Source organism: Schistocerca cancellata, chromosome 6, assembly GCF_023864275.1.
Source record: "Schistocerca cancellata isolate TAMUIC-IGC-003103 chromosome 6, iqSchCanc2.1, whole genome shotgun sequence".
Lineage (NCBI taxonomy): Eukaryota > Metazoa > Arthropoda > Insecta > Orthoptera > Acrididae > Schistocerca > Schistocerca cancellata.
The window spans coordinates 217,437,603-217,451,348 of record NC_064631.1 but is presented as its reverse complement, the minus strand read 5'-3'; the positions used below and the strand labels follow the sequence as shown (position 1 = coordinate 217,451,348).

Sequence of the window (13,746 nt, the reverse complement as noted above, 5' to 3'; positions counted from 1 at the left end):
ATGAAAACCATTTTGTAGACTAAGGACATGCAAGCATCTAAATTATGAGAACACTGTCTCTTTCCATTGTTTCTGCCCATGGTCAGGAAGTCAGCCTTTCTGTTATTTTGCCTTTCTTAGTTGAGGTCCTTTCCCTATCTGCTGTACCTTACTCTACTTTCTGTGATTTGGTGATTCCACCTCTGGGATCATGAACCACATCAGATTTGTTGTTGCCAACAGGTGTAGTCAGCCTGTGAATGTGCTCCCAAACCTGTCTGGAGTGGTAGCAGTCAGGCTACCCACACACGTAGGCAAGCACTCTGGCTAGCAATTGGAAAGTATCCTGTGTTAAAGGTAGCTTGACCAAAGAAGGAATTGGTTGATAGTGAACATCCTGAGGCATCAAGGGGTCATCAGTCTCACAGAAGTATGCTATAAATGGATGTAGGTTGCAGCAATTATGCAGATATAAAGAGGCTTACACAAGTTAGACTAGCATGGAGAGCTGCAGTCCTTTATCTGAAGACCACAACTACAACACTTCCTTTTAGTACAGTGCACTTTGTCTAACATTTTCCCAGTAACTACAGTCAGTTGGAGCACCTTGGCACCACTTTTTACCATTTTTTTTTATACTGGACACAAAATAAATTACACATTGCAGCTGACAGTGGAGCATTTTACATCTATAGTTACTGAGTGCTTGGCAAAGTGAAAATGTATATTAACTATGCCCTATTAGACTAAAGCTTCAATTTTAAAGCTGGTACAAAGCTACAGTGTCATTCAGGTAGACAGTAGAGCAGTCTTTAAAAACAAAGAATTTTTCGTATATCCAATGCTCTAGCTAAATTTAAATCATTCCAGAAGGAAATAATGTGTTAGTAAGAAGTAAAAACAAACAGCATTAATTCAGTACTGAAATATCAAGATATTTGTATCAACCTGGCATTGTTCAACTTAAATCACTGTCATCAGAAACTCTCTTCAAAGACATAGCAATTAAAGGATAATGACAAACCTCAGAGGTGGCAGGAAGTTGGAAAGACAAATGAAATATTAGCTAGAAATCATGGAAGAAATAATGCAATTAGGCAGAGCAGCTGCCATTTAAAACAAAAGTGGTTAAGCGGTACTAAGATATCCTGACTGGTAAAAAGTTTTCCTGATTAACTGTATGATTCCATCTCTGAAGTGTGATTCTGAAAAGTCTGCAAAATACCAATCATAATGGACTCAAAGCACAACCATAAATTTCTTTAGATAGGTGAAAGTCAGACAGTATCAAATTTTGTGAAAAGGATGGATGTTCCAACAAATAATATTTCAAATTCACCAGTTTTCTCTTTGCCAAAACACTTCTGCGAGATGATGCATTGTTTATTTCCTTTATAATGCAGACCTACTCTATTTATTTCATCATACATTTGGTCATGGAGACTTAAGTTCTTGTTGTACCATGTACTAGGAAACTGATAAGATTATTTTCTCTTGCATCCCATAGCATACTGGTCATAATCATTCCAATAAATGAAACTGAGTTTGTCTTTTTTCACTTGTAGGGTCAAAATTCATTGTTTTCTGTCTCATTCATTGCATGAAGGTGTGACCAGGTGTCTCATCCTCAGTAACTGAGTGACTTGATTGTTATAGATGAGCAGATTGAACCATTGTTTCTAACACTGTTCTGAGTTACAGTTTTTCAAAGCACTTAAAAGTAGAGAGTTAAAAACTTATCAGGATAGCCTCTGATAATATCTCATGTAACAGAAGATGAAATTTTACACTGAAAGTTATACTTAACGTGGTAGCCTAAGTACCAGAAACCATGTATCAGCAAGGACATACACAATGGCCATGAAACCTACACTGTAAGAACTTTGTGCTTTTCTACAGTGTCCAGAAACCATTAGACATAGAGCACAAACTCAGAGAAACAGATGGAGAAGCAAATTGGCTGTGTCAATTACGTAGGAATCATTTCACCATGTGTCTTAAATGATTTAGTGAAATTATGGTGGTGGAGAAGCAGTTTAAACCATTGTCCTCCACTGCCCACTGGGGAACGTCTCTCAGTAGCAGCATTACAGAGCTATTCAACAGAAAAGTATAATGACGTGACACATGCAGTGGTTTGTAATTAAGTTATTTACACACAAAGGTGAGATATGTAATAAATTTTAAGGACAAAACTACCATTGATCACAGTGCCACATTGTTCAAACAGAGGAACTCAAATGGATTGTATTCATCCACTCTCTAGAGGAAGTGTGGTACTAACTTGTGGGATTACACCAGTCATGTAAATCTGGAACATCAAAATGGTTTAAAAAATGTTTCTGTTTAAGAAACGTTACTGATTTTTAAAAGTATGTTGGCCAGGAGGTGAAACATCAATACTGCCAGCAGGCATAGTCAAAAATACTTGACACAATCAAAGATTTTGGAACTAAAAGTTCCTTCCACAGGGAGTATAGAGGGATAGACCAGGGAAGGTTCAAAACAAATGGAAGGAATGGCAGATTACCCAGACCCTAGGATAAGAGGGACCAACCTATTGTACTGCGAGGACAAGAAGAGGCAAAGATGAAAACGGAGGAGGAGGGCATCAGGAAGAGCAGGTGATCACAGACTGTACATTGGTAAGCACTTACCAACTGCAGCCCAGAGATGATGAGGACATAGTGAGAAGTATAAGAGGTTTAAGAAGAAGAGAAATTAGTAATTCAATTAAGAAGTAGAGGTAGAGGGAGGGGTGGGATGACAATGAGCAGAAGCAGCTCTATCATCATTAATGGAAACAGAAATGGAAATATTTCTCCTTTGTCATCTTGATGGTATGTTAAATTCTAATCTTCCTTCCTTTTTTCACCTGGAATGGTGACAAGGTCTGAGAAGCAGTACTTCTGGAAAATAGAACCCTTCAGCTTACTTGTGATTACAATGTCTTGGGTATAATCTCACCAGTTATAAATATATTTTCCCCATTACTGTTGAGGTATGTCCATCTTAATGTCTAGTTGTTCTCTGTAAACTATAAACAGTCTTCTATGTAAGTTTTTAAGAAGTCTTCTTCTTATTATGTATAAAACAATTTTTTTTTCAAAGAAACTCATTTTGATTGTTAACATAAACAAAAAAATAAAGATAATTTAATGCAACCTGTTCATCAATTAAAATTGGGCACTCAGTCTCCCCAATGTACGAGATTGAAAATAGGAATCATCTAAAAGGCAGTAATATCCAGAATATGGAATTAGATGCATTGAAGAAGGAAAAAAGTAAACAAATGATACTCAAGTACACAAATTTTGCTACTCAGTGGGAGAGTTCATGAAGGACAGACTGGTAATTTATATAGATTGCAGTTTCTCTATATCTACAGTGACATCTATACTCTGCAAACCCAAACCACTGTGAAATACAAGACAGTGTGTGTCACATTGTACCACTTATTAGGGTTTCTTCCCAATTAAATCACACATGGAGCACGGCAAGAATGACTGTCTAAATGCCTATGTGCATGCTGTAACTATTCTTGTTCTCATGGTGACTATGGAAGCAATACATAGAGGGTTGCAGTATATTCCTAGTGTCATATATTGAAACCTTTTAGCTCATCTTTCTTGGGATCATTTATATCTATCTTCAAGAGTCCACTAGTTCAGATTCTTCAGCATCTCTGTGACTCTTTCCCACAAGTCAAACAAACCTGTGACCATTCGTCCTTCACTTCACTGTATACATTAAATATCCCCTGTTATACCTATTTGGTAGGATCCCATACACTTGAAGAATATTCAAGACTGGGTTGCACAAGTGATTTGTAAGCAATCTCCCTTGTAGACTGATCGCATTTCCTCAGTATTCTACCAATAAATCAAACCTGCTATCTGCTTTACCCACAACTGAGCCAACATGGTCATTCCATTTCATATCCCTGCAAAGTGCTACATCCAAATATTTGTACAAGTTAGTCAATTCCAATTGTCACTCATTGATATTATAGTCATAGGATATTACATTTTTTTTCATTTTGGGAAATGTGCAGTTTTATATTTCTGAACATTTAAAGCAAGTTTCCAATATTGGCACCACTTTGAAATCTTATCAAGATCTAATTGAATTTTTACACTACTTTTTTCAGACAATACTTCATTAAAGATAACTGCATCATCTGCAAAAAGGTGGAGATTACTATTAATGTTGCCTGCAAGGTCGTTAATATACAACATGAACAGCAAGGGTCCCAAGACAATTCTCAGGGCACACCCAAAGTTATGTCTACATCTGACAAAGATTCTTAATCCACGATAACATGCTGCCTGCTCTCTACCAAAAAGTCCTCAGTCACAAATATTTCTTGGTACCCCATATGATCATACTTTTGACAATAAGTGTAGATGTGGTACTGAGTCATATGCTTTATGATTTCTGGAAATCAAGAAATGCTACATCTGCCTGACTGCCTTGATGCAAAGTTTTCAGCATGTTATGTGAGAAAAGTGTATATTGGGTATCACATGATCAATGTTTTCAGAAAATGGAGAAGGTCAGATTGTTCGAGATACCTTATTATGTTCGAGCTCTGAATATGTCCTAAGATTCTGCAACAAGCTGATGTCAAGGATAACTGGTGGTAGTTTTGTGGATCACTTCTGCTACTTTTCTTGTAAACGATTGTAACCTGTGTTTTTTTTCCAACTACTGGGCATTGTTTTTGTTTGAGGGATCTATGACAGGTTATAGGTAGAAGAGTGTCTAACTCAGCTGAAAATTCAGTATATAACCTGTTTGGGATTCCATTGGACCTTAGAGCCTTGTTCAACTGTAATGATTTCAGCTGTTTGTGAACACCACTGACACCAACACTTATAAATAAAAAATGCTAAGTGCTGTGCAAATGATGAATATATTTTAAATTCTAAAAATAAATGTAAAGCTGCCTGGACTGTCATTAAAAGGGAAATTAATAATACCAATAAAGAATGGAGTACCCCTATTGACTGCAATATTCTCAATGAATATTTTGTAAATAGCGTCACCACTCCACCCATCAATTCTGCCTCTGATGCACAAGCATTGCTCACTTGTGCAAAACAGACAAGAACTGAGAAGTTCACTTGGACCCGAATCACATTAAATGATATTCATAAGTCAATAAACAAATTAAGTAATTCCAAAACAGAAGATTATTATGGACTTAGTAATCTCATCATTAAATGTATAGCAAAAGAAACTGAAATGCCGCTTCTCTCACTATAAAACAGTACTTGATGAAGGAATATTCCTCGACTGTATTAAGCTCACAGTTACATTGCCTGTGTATAAAAAAGGTGAAAGATACCTCCAAAATAACTACAGACCCATTTCCATAGTACCAATCATATCCAAGTTGGTAGAAAATTGTGTGCATAAGCAGATATACAGGTATTTTGAAACCAACAAAATTTTAAATGAACAACAGTTTGGCTTCAGGTCACACCTATAAACTGTAAAAGCAGTAGAAGCTTTGGTAAGCAATGTTTCTGAAGGGTATGAAAAAAGGGTATCAATGTCTGGAACACTTATTGACCTAAGTAAAGCTTTTGACTCGGTGTCACATGACATACTCGTCAAAAAGTTAAAATACTATGGCATTGAAGATGACACACTCCAACTATTCAGATCTTTTCCAAGCAATAGGTTACAACTTGTATATGCAAATAAGCAGAGGTCAGAAATACTCCCTATAGAAAGAGGAATACTCCAAGGCTCTGTTCTTGGACCTTTTCTGTTCATTGTCTATGTTAATGACTTCTCGAATTACATACCATGTAAGAACATACTATATGCTGACGACATGACATTAGTAAGTACAGGAGAGAACTTACAGAGTGATTGGACAAAAATAGAGAAATGATGCAAATGGCTAATTACTGGTGTCAGGCTAACCAGCTGTGCATAAATCAAACAAAAAAAGAAGAAATTATATTTAATCTCAAAGTAACTAAAAATGAAAACAAAACAGTGAAATTACTTGGACTAATCATAGACCAAAAGCTCTCATGAGAAGGACACACCAATTATCTATGTAGTAAACTAGCACAAGTACTTTTCTTATTATATAAATTGAGAAACAGCGTGAGCAAGCAACTGCTACTCCACTCACACTATGCTTTTTTTCATTCCCAACTGCAATATGGAATATTGCTTTGGGGTAACTCCCCAGGGGCTGAATGTATTTTCAGATGGCAGAAGAAAGCAATCAGGTGCATGGAAAGATTAGCACCCAGAGAGTCCTGCAGAAATTATTTTAAATCTCTTGGCGTAATGACAGTGCCAAGCATGTACATATATAACTGTCTAATATATGCCAGAGAAAATCTGAAAAAATTGAACATGAGATGTGATGTGCATGCACACAGTACAAGAAACAGTCACCTGCTGGACTTGCCTTCCACAAGACTTGCTGTAGTCCATAATAACTAAAAGTACTTAAGCATAAAATTTTTCAATAAGTCACCATGCACAGCTCGTACAGTACCACTAAATAAATATAAGAATACATTACAAACCTGGCTAAAAAACAATTAATTCTATACAACTGAAGAATTCTTAGAAACTAATCATCAAAATATATGTTTTACCTAAGTTATGAAGAAAATGTTTTGATATTATATAAGCTAGTTATTTACTGTGATTCTTTTCTTATGTGTGTATTTAATTACTGTATAAAACATTGTTTTACATAATGCTGAAGAAAAGGTCTTTAGTTCCTTTTCTCCCCTTTCTGTAACTATTTGAATATTGTACAGAAACTAAAACTCTCTGTAAACTTTGACGAAGCCAATTGTATGAAAAATACTGAAAGGCTAATAAAAATATCATATTCTATTCTATTCTATTATTTCACTTATTTTTTTAGAGGTATTAGGATTAAATTGGAGCAGTTCTCCTGGGTTTTCCTTTCTAAATGAACATTTGAAAATGGAGTTAAGCATTTCAGCTTTTGTGTTTCTACCCTCAGCTTCAGTTCCTGTCTCATTACACAGCTTCTGTTTCTTTCTACCTTGGTAGATTTGAATTTCTTGTGTACTTTGACAAATACAACACCTCCATTTGGCATTAGCTTATCATTTTGATATACACTTCAGTTATCCCCAAAAATCTTACTGCTATCAGTTTCAGGTTTCACACATCTTTCTGTAACTAGTATTATGTGATATTCGCTGCTTTTCAGGAGCACTTCAGACTCTGGCATTTTGCTGCAAATGCTTCAGCAATTAATTAACTTCTATGATTTTAATACTATCAGCTGGGGGGGGGGGGCTGTATATAAATTGCTGCCTCTCAATGAAACTAGTTTTGCATAACTGAAATTATATTAGACATATTTATTACTCTCCTGTCCCCAATCATATGATTAGTAAATACCCAATAAGAAACAAATAAATCGCAATTCACATAAATTTCATAACATACCATTAATCATTAGATAGCTGTTGCTTTGACAAAGTAAGTTATTAAGAATGATGTGGCACACAATATGTAATACATTGGCTAGCATAAGAAGCAACTGATAAATGAACATAACTATGTTACTGAGAGTTTCTTTCAATATAAAACTTCCATAATTTGATAACGACATTTTCAACAAAAGGATGAATATAAAGAACAAAATTCTGCAATTAGATAGTATCACTTCAGCAGCATTTCCATAACTCACTGTATTGGCACAAGGTAGAAAAAGACATCAGTATCCATAATAAAATATGTGATTCTCCCACTGTTGTTCACCAGTTAATATGTAAGTAACTCTAAACAAATTCTTTGAAACAAACAATGAGAATAACAAGCTTTGCATCTCTGTCAACAGTTGTATACGACTCAGCATTTAAAGTGAGCACTATCCATCAAGAATCAGTCACCATGTGAAGCACTTTCATCAGGACCTATTTATTTCAACCCCTGTACTTTCAAAAAATTATTTTATAATTAAATTTTTTTTTTAAATATGGGCTCCAATCATAAAGAATAAATGGTATGAAAATTACACTTTGGCATTATAAATAAGTGTAATTTAAGTTGTAAGTTAGCACAGAACAGTAAAGAAAAGAATTGGTAGCAAGCATGGTATCTTGTGATAACAGGTTACAAGGGGAATAAAAAAATTCTTTTCTTTGTTTGTTTCAGCTGCTGTTGCCAACACTGTACTAGATAGCGACACCACAGCAAACAGGTACTTATGAGGACGATGACTTGATTGTAGAAAGTTTAGGCTCATGCAGCCTGCTACCTGTGATGTGAAATCTAGCCCATTGTTATAGACTGTAGGTCACTCTTCACTTCAGATTCAACACCCCATTCTGTTCAGTTTTATAGATATTTGCAGTCATCTGTGTCTCCCATTAACAGTTCATGGGAATAATGTATTTATGGTGTTTGAACTAAAATTATCACACAGTACAGGAGTATTGTAAATGTATTTATAGAATGACTCATAGAGTAACATAATTAACCCATGTATGTATTGCTGTACATAATTTCTATATATTATGCAAATGTATTGTTTATAGTTAATGTTGTATTAGAGTATTTATCTTCATGCTATTATGAAGTGGTAACAGTATATGTGTTACAGAGCTCTTTTGAGTAGTTGTGTGTTGCAAGATATGTATTTCAAGACAATTAAGTGCATACAGACAGCTCAGAAAGAAGAGTAATGGTGAGAGAGGTAAGAAGGGATCTCAGGTAGTAGCCCCTGTGGCTTGCTGATGATAGGGTCACACAAAGTTTTGTGTAACCTTATTGATCTGTTGCTGACATGGCATGAGGGACCTGAATGTAACCACAGTGTTTGACCATATGACCAGTATCACACAAAAATTTTCTTAGTTAGTTAATGCTTATAACAAAACTGTAGATCTTTTGTTCAAATAACTTCCAGAAGACAATGAAAGGACTAGACAAATTATATGTGCTAACAACATGGTTTACTTTATAAGGTCCATAGTTTACTTGCTTCCTTATAAATGTAAACTGTCTGAAATGTTTAAAAAAAGTCTCCGAAACCAAAGACACAAAAATTTCAGAATCGGATAATCTATCAACCAAATTTGAATTAACGTGTAATTAAATTCTTTGGCACTTCACATAGCACAAGTTTTTCAGCATCTCCTCTGCAGTTACTGCAATTTCTCCATACCTGGCACTTTGACAAAATTTGAAATGTGATTCACATCACAGTATACCAGAAATTATTTAAGAGAGCCATAGTGTTGTGCAGTATCCTATCAGGCACTGATGTACAAGTCTGATGTGATTATTTTCAAAAGACATACTGTATTTTTTTAGTCCAGGCACTGGAAATAGTTAAACTGAAAATTAACAAAGACAGGTGTAAATATGGATGAAAATAAATATACACCGCAAATAATAAGAGCCAAATAAGATGTTTCATAAAAGTTTGAGACAATGCCAAATACAGCAATATTCTGATTGCTTCTGCTACTGGTATTGATTAATGGCTGGATAAAGCAAGCAATATATTATTAAAATTATGGTAGACTCGATAAAACATGTGTAATTAATGTCACATTCAGAAAGAATGCAACTGGTCAAATTAACTCAAAGGATTGTGATACTTTATTTGTATTCCAGTTGTACAGCTTGTGTTTAAAAGGAAAATACATGCAATAACCACCATTTGAATCAGAAACAAAAGTGGACATTACAGCTACCATAACAAGCAACTTGATGATTTAAGTGTGATAATTCTTATACATTGGAACAAGACAGATAGGGTAAGACACCTCTGATGTTGGTGGTTGTAAAACGATTAGAGTCTAGAGATCCCGAAGTCCTATAGCAGTGATTTTTCTTTTTTCAAAGAGAAATCATACCCTCATGGATCTCCATTATTGGATGTCATGAATTACAGAAATTTATTTGTAACATAGAACTGCATATACTTCATAAACCAGCTTGTTGAGAACCACTTGGGCAATTACATGACTCGTAAAGTTATGCAGTACCAGAAAAAACTGTATTTAGTTCATATATACCTTCATGAGTTAGTTCTTGTGTTATACTGTAAATATAGTTTTAGGAACTGTAATTTTGTCTTATTGTTAACTGTATCTGAATCAATCAAAGTGGGTCTGATTATGATTTTAATGCAGCTGTACTGAAAAAAATCTGAAAAAACTGTTTTATGTCTTAAATATGTAATTTTCAGTTTTGTAGATGTATAGTTTCTCTAAAGAAAGCCGCAGCATTCAATTTTATGAAAGCTTACTCAAACTGAAGTCTGTTTAATTATTCATGAAATTGAATAACCTCCTCATTGTCAGTGGGAAGTCCACACTGTATGTTGGATAACTAATTTAGAGGAGGCAATGCTACGGTTTTCCTTAGACATGGGAAAGAATTGCTGCAGATGATAAATTAAACTAATGACTGAAATATCTTCAGAAACTGTGCGCATGAGTCAGTTTTACAGAACCAAATAAGAACGAGATCTATTATTATTTAATGTTTCTTCAGTATTGTTTTATTATGAAATCACAGTCCCATGTCAGTGAAAGTTATAACACTGAATACAAAAACATGTGATTGAAATATTACAAAAGTAGAATATTAGTAAACATGATCTCATATGCAGGCAAAAGGAGTAGCCTGATGCTTTAACAAAAGTTGAGAATTTGTCATGTATTTTTTACAGATTAATGTATAATATTTAGATTAAGACTTTATTCCTACACAGTCATATTCATGCAAATAAAATATAAATGAAAAAATATCTATTATGCTCATTTCCTTTCTGAAAAATCCCTGGAAAATCTCCTGTATTTTTTGTAACCTCCAATCTCTCAGATCACAAAAACCTTAAGTGACCACAATAAAAAGACAACATTAGAGTTTCATATTTCAGTACAGAAATAATTAAATGGCAATACAATGTGTGTTAAAAATAATCGGAATTTTTGTTCTTGTATGGAATTTCATTTTTTCATCTATATCAATGCTATCTCCTTCAAAATAATCACATTAGATATTATATGCTTATGCCAGCACTTTTTTCATTTTCTTACACTGTTCTGGAACTTGATGTTGGAGATAGCTTTTCACTCTGCACTGTGTTTTTTATCTCATCCATGCTTGTAAAATCACAGCCTTTTAAGGTTTTCTTTATTTTTGGGAACAAAAAAAAAAGGTTACATGGGGCCATATCTGGCAAATATGGAGGCTGGAGCATCATTAAAATATTGCTGTTGCCCAAAAACTTATGAACAAGCAATGAAGTGTGATCAGGTGTATTATTGTAGCGCAAAAGGCATGAATTGTTTCCAATTGCTCTATGCAAATGACGTTGAACTAGTAAGTAGTACTCCTTATTGACTGTTTGACCTTGTGGCAAGAATTCATGGAACACTATGCTGTTAAAATTGGGAAATACCAAAATATCCAGTACCAGCCATCAGCTTTGAGCCACCATTTTGCCCTTTTACAATATGGCAACCATGACATCGCACATTCAAGATGCAAAAAGTTTGTACTAAATATAATCAAAATAAATCAAAGAACACGGAACTAACAGGACAACCACAGGAATTAGGGAGTGTTGGAAAGGAACAAGCTAATAAGCAACATTCATAATATTAAATGCAGACCAAAACTTACACAAAAATCAGCAAATGAAATCCACTGAATTGGTAGTGCCAATCTCAATAAATGTAAATAGAAAAAGTGAACACTCATCAAAGTGGGAGAGTGCTTCTTCCCCCTCCCTACCATAGATTTAACCATCCACTATACTAATCTGCTGTATTTGTGCAAGTCCCCACCTTATAATTTTTAGATTACATACTTTATTCACTACTAAATGCTGAAACTTCATAGCTCTAAATCCCTCTAAGATGAAAATGAATCTGAAACAATCATAGACCTCTCCCTCAATTCCTCAATTAACCCAACCAATATATATTTCATAAGTCAAACCACCACCCTACAATCAACCTCAGAACATCCAGCCCCTGAAATAATAGCCCCTCACACCCAGGTTCCCACAATGCCACTACTCCTCCCATACCTCACCTTCCCAAATGCCACTTCATCAGGTTCCAACCCCCCACCCCCACCCCACCCCACCCCAACCATCAGGTATACTTAATAAACCTGGAAAGAACCTCCATAAAACAAGAAAACCAATCCAATGCTGTATGAGTGCTAATTCCTGTAACAAGAACACAATACCCAATTGACAATCAATAGCAACGATAGCACCTTAACAACACAATATCATGAATACTCAGCCAAGACTTCGCAAAACAGGAATTCTTCCAAATAGATCACCAAACATTATCATGACAACTCTACCACATATGCTCTTCCCTGGTCTGAGACACAGCGACTTTGGTTAATCATATAAATTTGCCACACATGAGAGACTTGATATATTCAGCCAGAAACCCATACAACTACAAAAACTTCACATCAATGGTCATATTGTCACCCACTGCAGCATGTGATGACCTGTTGGTAAATTTCCTCATTGTATCTATAATAAATGACAAACAAAAATTAAAAATTACAATTCCAAACCAAATCTATAGCCAATAACTACCAAACATAAAAAGGCTGACATATAACAGTCCTCCAGTCTGATGACTGACTAACATCTCTCAATAACAACTTCAAAACGTCAACATTCAACACTAGAGACTGTCACAACATACTAATAAATTCCCTCTTTCTAACATGATCAGATTTAAATATGCCACTCATGATGAAACATTACGCAACACATTAGTCACAAGTCACAGCAGATGATTAGTGTTCTACATTTCAGCTGACCCTAAAATTGATGAAGGCAGAAAGCATAACCTTTACATTTGGCCACACTTTGAAGCTGTACCAAACAGTTTTTGTGTTTCTTGTAAGTTTCCTGGATATTCATCTTTAATTTTTCTCCTGTGATTATAGCATTTGGTGAATAGCTATTTGAATAAATATCAACAACACTGTAGAATTTATTTTTCATTCATATTTACTTTTAAATGTTGACTTTTACATTTTACGTGTTGTAATGTGTGGTTCAACACCTTGATGTTAGATTCAACACTTCAGAACAAATATTGTTATCAAACATATTACATTTACTTTTCGTAGATATTTATTAACACCACATTTTCTCAGCTTTCTTGAACTGTATTAATGTCAATATCGTAACACTCATTGGTATGCTACACAAACTAGGAGTGGTGTCACAAAGTTCGCAAGCAGCAGTGACTGGCTTAGAACAGCACATTGTGCTTTCTGGATGCAGACTTGATAATACTGTGCACACTCACTAAGGAAGTATACATTTTGACTGCTGTCTGATAACAATTCTCAGCAACAATGGTGAGTGATAATGTTACCTCACAAGATCATCACCAGAGAGTGACTGCCTGCTGCTTTTGTATGATACCAATTTACAGATGCATACATTACAGAATTACAGGACCGCTACATTTTAGATATTAACATAAAAGATTTATAATTATGAAAGATACAAAAATACAATAGGCAGTGAAGTAAATTCATTTAATGTATAATTAGAAAATGACAAAATGATAGGTACAGTACTATCTTATGAAGCAGAAGTTTTAGTGTGCACAGGGACTTCCAAAGTGACAAGAATTTTCTCAAAAGTGAAAATTTCTAATTTTAATAATTAACAAGCTAACATTTTATTTTTGTGAAAGTATACAGTTTTGGAAACATAAAAATGAGGCATAC

At 34.8% G+C, this 13,746-nt stretch overlaps 1 protein-coding gene across 2 annotated transcripts in view; it reads left to right on the top strand.

Annotated features, from left to right (window-relative positions):
* Positions 1–10,765, top strand: part of LOC126088568 (follistatin) — an 800,862-nt gene extending 790,097 nt beyond the window's left edge. For both annotated transcript variants that reach the window (XM_049906757.1, XM_049906756.1), the window contains one exon: positions 8,158–10,765. In XM_049906757.1, coding sequence (XP_049762714.1) covers positions 8,158–8,213 — 56 coding nt within the window. In that variant the 3' untranslated portion in view covers positions 8,214–10,765. The remainder of the gene's footprint in view (positions 1–8,157) is intronic.
* The last annotated feature ends 2,981 nt before the right edge of the window (positions 10,766–13,746 follow it).